Genomic DNA, 10,468 nt, shown 5'->3' with positions numbered 1-10,468 from the left:
GTGTCCCAGTGGTAAACCAAGCACCTTAACTGCACAGACTACCCCTTTGCTCCTGCTCCCAGTGTGAGACAGACCTGTCTGCCTCCTCTTGCTGGTACTAACCCAATGTTTTCAGTCTAAACTTCTGTGCTTAAGAGAGCTATAAGACAAGGTGCCTCTAGCCTGCAAGCCCCACTTGACCAGAACAGATACCTGGCCAATATTTAATAAAGTTTGCTTTAAATTTGGCTCAAACATAGTGGTAGTAGTCTTATTCTTCTGAACTGTGGGATGAACACTAGGTTTCCACAAACACTCCCCATCCAGGGCTCTGCCTCAGCACTCACCCTTCCTTCCAGCTGGGAGAATGCTCTAGGGATTCTGCAGTTTTTCCTCAGTTTCTCTCACCTTAGGAACATGGCTCCCTTCTGAGCTGCCCTGTCCCTTACCCCCGCCAGGTCCTGTGACTTCTTCAGTTACCTTCCTTCCTTCTGCCTATTTCCTAGTAAGGTCAATGGAACACCATGTCAGAAATAGAGCCCAACCAGACAAAGCCAGAATCGAATTGGGCTTCCCAGGGGTAGCAGGGGGCTGCCCATGAGCCCTGGTGGTCAGGGACGTGTAGGAACCCCACCTTGGGCTTTTCTTCCCATCCATGCCTGCCACCTTCCCCGGACCCCAGTCCAGTTCCTTGCCAGTGTATGACTGAGAGCGTAGTCTTTTATATTATCCCCGTTTGGTCAACCAAAGGTGACAAATCAGTGAATTGCAAAACATTTTGTTTGGCCTGCCATAGTTTTTCAAAGTTTTAGTTAACTGCTACCATTAAAAAAAAAAAAAAAAAAAACAAAAAACAAAAAAACAAAAAAAACCAGGAAATTCTGCTTAAGAATCCAGCATTCTAGTTTCTTTTGAGAAGTGAGATCTGGTGCCCTGTTCCTCTGAGGTGGCACCAGCTACAGCAGGTCTCAGCCACTCCCTTGCACAGGGCTTGTGTTCCTCCTTCTGTTGTGCTAAGCTTCCTAGTAGCAACTGCCATACACACTGGCCGTGGGGCTTCTGACTACATCTTTGTGAGTCTGTGCTTCCAGAGGAGCAGCTTGTGTCTGCTGAGGCTGTCCTGGCCCTCCTTGTCATTGCCTCAGGCCTCAGCACGGGCGGGCGGGCAGAGCAGGGTGATCAGGAAGGCAGGCTGGAGAATGTCAGTCAAGAGCCACACCTCCTCCAGCTTCTCTGAAAAATTTTTCCAGCAGCATCCCAGGGTCTACCTGTGTCCTGTCTTGGGCCTGGCTCTGGGGGCCAGGTTGCTGAAGACACAGACTGGTTGGCTACTTCTTCAGGCCTCTCTGCATCCTCTTGAGCTGGGCCTAAGGCCTGAGGTTTCCTGAGCCTGAGCAGCATTGAGGTCTGGAAGCATAAGCTTCCTTACAGTTTAGCTCTCAGCCAAATACGCACCATGGAGTGGCTGTCTTATCACAGTCCAGCATGATATTGAGAACGGTGCAGGGGGCCCCTCCTATAGACAGTGCTGTGCGGGAATCCACACGGTACTTCACAGTGTTCAGACCTCCCTCCCGGTCCACCTTGAACTGCTCCTGGAAAGAAGAGAAGGGGAGAACATGAACCCACACTTCAGAGGCCAAAGCTGACACGTTGCCCAGGCCTGTGTCCCCTCAATTAGGAGAACACAGACTTCTATGTGGGATAATGGGACAATACAGCTACAAGACAGGGGTTCTGGTGCCCGGGCTAAGCCTTTCCACCCGAACCTGCATGGACTCTGAGGTCTGGGCTGATCCATGGTACCCAGATCCACACAGCAACCACCAAACAGGACAAGATGCTCTGGAGAATGCCTGTGGACTGGGCCCAGCATGGAGGAACGGCACCATTTGGGCCAAAGGGGAGCTTGGGGAAATGATCAGGCCTATTGGTTCCTGCCTATCCCTCACCACTCCACTGAGGAGACTAGCCAGCACCTGTTTTTGAGCCGCAATGCGTTTCTGGTCCCTCTTCCGCCAGGCCGGGTCATGCAAGTGGCGAAATGTCTGGTACCCAGTTGTGATCCCCGAGGGGCGGAAAAGCTGAGGAGAACAAAGGATGCAGGCGTCAGGCGCCATTCTTGTAATCTTGGCCCTGACCACTGACTCCTCTGGGATCCTACTGTCTGCCACAGGCAGAGGCTCTTAGGAGCCATCCTGTAGGAGAGGAGGCGCTAGCAGAGAGCACAGGACTGGTGAGATGAGGCCCCAGAGTTGGGGTAAAGGCAGGGATCACAACCAGGGGGACCCAAGAATTTCAATGCAGCAATAAAGGGAACCTCACGACCAGGCAGAGCCATGCGAGGAGCCTTACCTGGAGGCCAGCTCCTTTGATGCGCCGGTAGAATTCATCATCCTCTCGGCCCCAGCCCCAAAAGCGGTTGGACATTCCGTTGCACTGACACAAAGACAGGCAGTGTCTGTCACATGCCCCCTCCTCCCAGGAGTGCACTTTGGTCTCCTACTGCTCAGGAGAACCAAGTCTGAGCCCATCCAGCCAGGCCCCTCTCTTCTTCCTGCCCTGACTGTTCTGGGTGAATACAGGGTGCGGCGAGGTCCCTTCACTTCTGAGTGGGAATGTGGGGCCAAAGGGAAGTCTCAGCACATCTTGGTACCGCCCCACTCCTAACAGGGCATTGAGCATGTGTATGATTAGTGTCTCAAGTGTCGGCTCTCTCTTCAGAAGGAAAATGGCAACTGCTACTTTTTGCTTTCCTCTTGATTCCATTTCTCCTGAGGTGGCTCTATCTGGGTCTCTTCCTGGGTTTGAGTGACAACTGGCTCTTTAACACTCTTGATTGGCATCTGCTCAGGGGCTTCATTTATAAAACTGGCTTCAGCCATGGAGGACAGAAAAAAGCCACTCTGATCCTCCCACCCACCTGTGCCCCTGGGTCCCATCAAGAGCCGGTGTGCTTTAGTTTGGGACTCTTGTCTGGAGTTCTGGGGAGGGAAGGGCTCCATCTCCCCACAGCTGGGCCACGTTTTACAGGCTGTAGCTACACAGCCTTCTCACACGAGAAGAGTAGCAGCACTGAGGCCTGGGAGGAGAAAGGGAGACCCGGTAACCTTGCAGGGAGGGAGAGGTTCTGTAGGCCCTCCCATCTGGGGCTCCCTGTGGCCAGCTGGCATGGGACTTCTGTGGTCCCAGCAGAGCTCTCCCTGGCTAATGTGCTCACCCCTGGCTCCCTCACATATCTCTAGCTGCTGCCGAGTCCCCGTCAGCTCTGGCAATGCTCCATGTGCTGGGCCTCAGGAAGGCTGCTGTACCCTCCCAACTGTCTAGACCCATGCTGGGAAGCAGAGCATGTAGGGCTGGGCCTCACCAGCTGGTAGTGCTGTTTGGACAGCAGCAGAATGCCGCCCACATAGGTCTTGTAGTGGTAGAGCGGGTGGAGCTCTGGGGAGGCCACATGGAAGGGCCCGGCCTCCGGGAAGCCATAGTCCAGCTCCTCGTTGAGAGGGAGCAGGTCCACATCATGCATGGCGATGTAGTCTGTGCTGTTGCTGCTCTCCAGGAAGCCCACGTTGATGAGTGCAGCCCGGTTGAACCTACGCAAGAGAAACGAGGCTAGTTAGAGGAAGCAAGCTTGTCCATCAACCTGGCTCAGCCCCGGCTACGCCGAGAGCTTCTTCACTGTCACCACCCAGCACTGACTTCACTGTGGTACATTGCCCCTTCTGCTTGCTACACAAGGGTTTATACCAAAAGCTGTTCAAAACTACACAGAAGAAACAGCGAGAAACAAATCCCTGTTCTCAAGCAAGGCAAGCCGGGTACTGAGATGGAAACTGGCAGGGCAGGTGGGCAGCTATTCTCCTAGACAGGGCTGCCAGGAGGGCCAGAGTGGCAGGCAACATCTATGGTGGAACTTGTCAGCCTGAGGGAGTGGTCATCTGGAAGCTGGGAGACCAGGCTCCACACAGCAAGAGTAAGGTCAGCAAGGGCAGGTGCCCTGTGGCTCCAGTCAGCACACTGAGAACAGACCAGGGGACTGGGAGGAACTGAGAGGTAACAGCTGATGGCGGCCTGGCTTAAGGGGTCAGCAGAGGAAATGGTGAGGAGCAGGCAGATTCTAGATGTGCTTTGCTGACGGGTTGGATGCCATGATAGACAAAGAGCAGGTGAAGGTGAGGCCAAGCCTTTTTGGCCTGCGTAACTAAAGTATGTAGTTCCCACTTCCTGAAATGGAGAGAGGAGAAAGAAATCCCCGTGAGGGGGCAGCAATCAGGAATTCAGCCATGCTCTTGTTAGGCTCGGGCTGCCTCTGAGACCACTAAACGGAACATCACAAAGGAGGCACAAGATTCCGGGCTGTGTTGGGAGCCGACTCTTAGCCGAAAGTGGCTATCATCTTTACAGCCATCTCGAGCCATATACCCTGACAAGAGACTTGTTTTCAACAGCCTGCAATAGCTGACTGCACTCTGATGAACATCTTGTTACACTGTTTAGTGCCCCCAGCTGCAAGGTGCACCTGGTATCCATGGCTACAAGGCATGTGACATAGTGGCTTCAGTTGAGCTTGTCCACGAGGGCAAGTCACATGGTAAAGGGTATAAACACCCAGGATTTCCTTTCTATGTGTGGGAGGAGTGAGGAGACTGAAGGAGGGAGGAGAGTATAGGAGAATATATGTGTGTGAGGAGAATATAGAAGAAGAGAGGAGAATAAAGAAGAGACTTGAAGAGACTCCACCGGACTCTGTCTTGTATCTATCTTTTGCATCTCTCGCCCCTTTTTCCCCCTTCCTCCGTCCCCACTCTCTCTCTTGCTAGACCCTGACCTGCGGACCAGAGCAGCAGAACCGGCTGGCCATTACAAAGTAGCAGAACCAGCCATTACAAAAGAAACGGCGGTTACAGGGCTGGAGCTCAGAAAGAAGGAACGGCATTTCCAGAGACAGGATGGGATGGGATTCCCCAGAGAGAGACCTGGGGGAAGGGAGTGCTGAGCTCTAGGGAACAGCAATCAGCTGGTCAGAGAGACAAGGACACTGCGAATGAGGTGAGCAGGGATGGCCACTGAGGTGAGGGAAAGCAGAAGGTATGTGGAGGCATTAGACGGAAAAGGATCTGCTTAGTAGAAGCTGCCTACAGGAGAGGATGAGCGCCTGGGAGCATGGAAGTCACCTGTGACCTCAGTGAGGGATGCTGCCAGTCATAAGAGATGGCTGCTGATGGCCTGTGAGTGTGAGGCCAGCCTGGTCTACAGAGTGAGTTCCAGGACAGCCAGGGCTACACAGAGAAACCCTGTCTCGAAAAATAAAAAAATCAAAAATAGAAGAGACAAGAGAGAAACAGACAGAGAGACAGAGAGAGATAGGAGAGAGACAGGGAGAGAGAGAGGAGACAGAGAGAGGGTGCGCCTTGAAAACAGGAAAGAGAAGGAAGGAAGAAGCAGGGCAACAGCAATGGATGTATCACACAGAAAAATCTTCCCTTCTTTTTCTGTTCTCGTTCTTTCCTTTCTTTTTTCTCTGTTTTTGTTTTACTTTTTAAAACAGGGTTTCTCTGTATAGCCTTAGCTATCCTGGAACTCGCTCTATATGCCAGGCTGGGATCCGCCTGCCTCTGCCTCCCCTGGTGCTGGGATTAGAGGTGCGCCACCATGCCTGACTCCCTCTCTTAAGATATTAACTTAGAATACCTGTAAGTTACAGAGTGGCGGGAAGCCAAGGACAAGTTGTAAGAGTCAGCTCTCTCCTTCCAGCACCGGGGTTGGTGGCAGACACCTTTACCTCCTGAGTCTCCTCGCTCCCAACGCCTGTCTGTTTAGAACCGCTATCTTGGAGCGGCTATGTGCATGCTGACGTGAATCACCGAGAGGAAGAGCAGGCTATGCAGAAGAGGGGCCCTGTGGCCGGAGCACTGTCCCTGTCAGGAAGAGGAGTCCAAGGCCACAGTGGGAGAGACAGTCCCAGAGAGCCTGGGACAGTGACTGCTGGGAGGTGAGCAGAGGCGCAGGACTGAGGCGGCGCTCCTCCAGGGACCCTGCACCACTGCTTCTCAGTGTCCTTACCCAACCTTCCACATCCAGTGATCTCTCTAAAGCAGACTTTGGACCAGGGCTCACCCCACAGACTCCCACTACGCCCAGTGAGAGTGGCCTACCTCCTCCCATCATCTGGGCCTTACTCAAAGTGACCCCTCCCAGGCCCAAGCCCTGAGCGAGAGGAACAGGCACTGGGGGCCAAGGGCAGGGAGAGAGGCGCTGGGGTGAGCTGTGTGGGTTCAGGAGCTGCTCCTCACCTGAAATGATCCACCTGGTTGAGCACGTAGATGTGGTGCTGGATCTTCTTCCTGCTCAGGAAGCGGTGCATGTGGGGCACAAAGACCAGCAGCTCCTCAAAGCGTTCCCGAAAGGGCACCAGCACTGCCAAGCGGTGAGGCCCCCAGGACTCATCTTCTTCCCAGTGCTCAGGGGGTGGCTCTGGGGGGCAAGCCCGGGGTGGACCTGAGGTCTCCTGCCCTTGTCCCCTGGTCACCTGGGCCATATCTCCAGAACAGCTGAGCTGCAGCCAGAGCAGGGAGAAGAAGACCAACAGGAGAAAGGCAATGAAGAGGTGGAAGATGGAGCATTTCCGGCGGAGGCCTCCAGGAAGCAACCTGGCCCTGAGGTAAGAGCGGGAAGGAGGTCAGGAGGATGGGCTAGCTGAGACCCTTTCAGGACCCTTCTCTGGCCTCCTCACATGTAGGCCCAAATGACTGGCATCCCCTGAACACCGGGAATTAGTGCAGAAGCGGTGTTTAATAGTTTTGCACATGCGACTTCCACATGCGATCAGTCCATTCCCCTCTGTAGGCCCAGCCTGTGCTACCCGCTGGGACCCTCTCAGACCCTTCAGAGCAGTCAGGGCTGCCCCGGTCATTCAGTGACATCTGACATCCTGATGGAGTGATGGTCAGAACACTCAGAGGAAGGGGCGGGCTCATTGTTTCATATCTGTTCCTCCCTAGGACCGTGTCTGGAGGTCCTGAGCAGTGGGAGGGCTTCCAGCATAGAGAGATATAACCACTGATTTCCAAATTCCAAACTCAGTCTCCAGAAAATCCACCCCAGCAGAAAGGTTACTTTGTTGTGCTGCTAAGGTGCCCAAAAAGCTCCCCAAGAATGGGTGTGTACTGACATAAGCCCCAGGCAAAACAGCCAATAGTTAGTCTAGGAAGCTCAAAACTGCCCAATGTAAGGTCTAAAGGAATAGTGGCAGATCACAGGATAGCCTATAGGACAAGATAAAGGAAGGTGGAGAGGACAGGACTAGGTTCAGCAGCTATATTCTATTTTTTTTTTTTTTTGGTTTTTTGAGACAGCAGCTATATTCTAATATTGGGATATATTCTAATATTGAAGAACCTGGACAAACAATAGCTCAGACACTGGGTGTCTGGGAAACTCCTCTTTAATCTAACAATTACAAAGCAAAACAAAACAAAAGCCCAGGTGAAAAGCCATGTACGGTGGCCTGGATGGATTTGGATTTGGAGTTCAAGACCAAACTGGGTTACACAGTGGGACTATCTCAAAAACAGATAAAAAAAAGCAAAAAAGAAACAGTGGAAATCACCTTTGCCTCACTCTGGAAGTGTCTGGAGATACGAGGAAAGGTTGTGAGAATCTAAGGAGGCTTCCTCTCCAGCTCCCCTGCCCCTGCCCAAGCGACCAGTAGAGGAATCTACTTTATAACCTCTCAGGGTCAAGAATCTGCTCTCAGGTCTTGTAGACGCTACCTCCTAAGATTCGCCTGTGATCATCTTGCCTACTGGTCCTTGGGCTGTTCTTGACTTTCAATCCTATGGCTGTTCTGCCTCTGCTTGCAAGATTAATGCCCAAACCCTAACAGTCAGAATCCTCTGTTGAGGCACTCTGTGATTTTGTCAACTCTCCAGTTTCTCACAACCGTTCACTCTCACTTGCCACGCTCCTTCCCACTCCGGCCCATCCCCACCTGCCTTTATCTCCTTTGTGATATCCCCTTATTTTAACTGCTTAGCAGTTTTCTACCAATCTTTCAAGGCCAAAGATCCATGTCATACCCATCACTGGCCCCGACAAGCTCCCTGGTGTTCCCAGGGTACCTGGCACTTCCCTCTTTTCAGCGCTCCCATGAGACGAGCTGTAAGGTCCTACTTTCAGAACATGTCATATTTTTATGTGTAGCCTCAGGCCCAGCCAGACAGGAAAGAGCTTGTCAACTGTGTTAGGGGAAGGGTCCAAGCAGCCCAAGCGTGCTTTAAGGCATACACTGGAGCCACATCCATGCCTACCTTTCTCTAAAGACACAACTGCAAATCTGGAAGCCAGCAGCCCTGAAGCCAGGCCCAGGTCCCACATGCAGCGGAGAGGCTTCCAGATAGGACTCCCCTCACAGAGCTTCTAACTTACCCCCCATTGTCCTGTGGTGATGGTTTGTACTGTGGAGCAGTAGAGCCCAGACCTGCAAATGGCCTGACAAGCCTGGAAGCTTTACAGATTCTTTCTGGCACTCTGGGCTCCTTCTGGGAGCAGGATTGAGACTTACATGATGAACAACGGGGAACAGACCTCCTTTGGGGGAATAAACGATGACCATTATCCAGAAGCAAGGCATGGATTGGACGGTCCATGTGCTTTCTCCTGATGTTTCTTCAATTCAACCTGCCCTTTCTATGAAGATCGTGTGCCCAAGGACACTCTCGTTCTTTTCTCTAAAGGCCAAAACCACCAAGGGTCTCAATTCTATCAGTAAAAGTGATGCTATTGAACACTGGGTACAGATACTGCTGGTGCCACCTGGAGGTGATCTCCAGAACTGCACTCCTGGCTGCTTCCACACTCAGGTTCTCCGGGAAGATATAGAAAAGGGATGGTCTCCTTTATCAATCACTGCCTAAGGCTAATTAGGAGTGCTTCAAACCCAAGCAGGCTGGTTCTAGAGTGACTACCCAGTTACTACACTACTTTATATTTGTTGCATGGATCTTTGCCTCTGTGTCAAAAGCACAAAATGGACATCAATATATTTTTCTGAGAACACAATAATAGAAAATGATCAGAATCTCAAAAAACCAAAAAAGAAAAAAAAGAAAGAAAGAAAGAAAGGAGGAAAATGATCAGAAGATGGCAATTCTCCTCTATAAACAATCTTCATCATTCTTCAATGAGCCCTTCCAAGTAGATATTATGATATTCATTTCAGAGATGGAAAACCGAGGTCAGAAAAATTAAGTGGTCTATTTCTGGCCACCACTGACCATCCTTCTATTATATTACTGTCACATTTTAACACCAAATCTGAAAAACAAAAACACCCCCCAAACTGTGCCCACTAAATTCCAGAGCCTTACAACATCTAACAAATGCATTGTTCATTAAATGAATATACACTAACTTGTTTGGGGAAAGAAAATGGGAGCGGGAAGCGTATCTCAAGCCTAAAGTGTAACGCTCCCATAAATTTAGGCAGGAAAAAATCACCTCCCCGACTCTGTTTCAGCGAGAAACGTCTTAAAACTCAGGTCTGAGCCAGACTCACACCTAACACTCAAAACACGTCCCACACAAGTACAACAGCACAGGAAATGAACTACTGGGTGTGTCTAGTATAAGACAGGCAATGGCTAACCAACCAGGAAGAGAACACAGGAAGCTCTGTCTGGTGTGATCTTTCTGGCCAGCCACAAAGTATGAGAGAGCATGAAGGAAAGGGATAGGATCTGAAGTCACATGGATATAAGCGGGCGGACAAAAAAAAAATAAAAGACCTTCAGCGCCACAACACAGAGAGATGCGCTGTAAGAAACGGACAGAACCAGCTGTTGCTGTATGAAAACATAGACGGAAAAACACACATAAGGCACATGAGAGAAAGAGGCTAGATCAGTAGGTCTCAGCCTTCAGACTGACGCCCCTCAGAGAACCACAAACACAAACTGCTGCAGCCCTTTTACACAATTCCTCATGTTGTGGTGGTCTCAACCATAAATTTCGTTGTTATTCCATACCTGTAATTTTGTTATTGTTATGAATTGTAATGTAAATATCTGATACGCAGCCCAAGGGGGCGCGACCCACAGGTTGAGAACCACTTGACTAGCTCGCGACCCAAACAGATCAATAGAACAAGGCAGAGACCCAAATTCAGGGACGCACAGAATAGAAGCTAATGGGAGAAGAGAGCCGTGCAGACAATGCCAATGACGCCCCTCAGAGAACCACAAACACTCAGGGTGACCCCCAGAAACCAGCTGCGACGGCGTCGGGCTGCTAGATTCTGCAGGAGGCCGGGAAAAGGAATGGCACCCACGGGGACGCGACTCCTGCCGGCTGCCGCAGCTCACCTGCCATCCTCCCAGGGCAGCTGCGCCGCTTTCCTCCGGGAGGGCAACATCGTGGCGGGACACAGCAGGACATGGGGCTCCGGCTCCCAGCCCCGCTGCCCGGCCTGCCCAGTCTACGCGGCGTCTCC

The 10,468-nt window shown here is 51.6% G+C and overlaps 1 protein-coding gene across 1 annotated transcript; it reads right to left on the bottom strand.

Annotated features, from left to right (window-relative positions):
• Positions 1–681: 681 nt before the first annotated feature.
• On the bottom strand, positions 682–10,468 carry B4galt7 (beta-1,4-galactosyltransferase 7). The gene is made up of 6 exons (XM_028772076.1): positions 10,341–10,468; positions 6,273–6,635; positions 3,347–3,572; positions 2,335–2,418; positions 1,959–2,063; positions 682–1,574 (listed from the first exon to the last, which is right to left on the bottom strand). The coding sequence occupies exons 1-6, from the start codon at positions 10,388–10,390 to the stop codon at positions 1,419–1,421; spliced, it is 984 nt and encodes a 327-aa protein (XP_028627909.1). The 5' UTR covers positions 10,391–10,468; the 3' UTR covers positions 682–1,418.

The sequence above is a fragment of the Grammomys surdaster genome, unplaced genomic scaffold (assembly GCF_004785775.1).
Source record: "Grammomys surdaster isolate TR1022 unplaced genomic scaffold, NIH_TR_1.0 211, whole genome shotgun sequence".
NCBI lineage: Eukaryota > Metazoa > Chordata > Mammalia > Rodentia > Muridae > Grammomys > Grammomys surdaster.
Note: the sequence above shows the minus strand (reverse complement) of the source record. Positions and strands in the feature narration are given on the sequence as shown.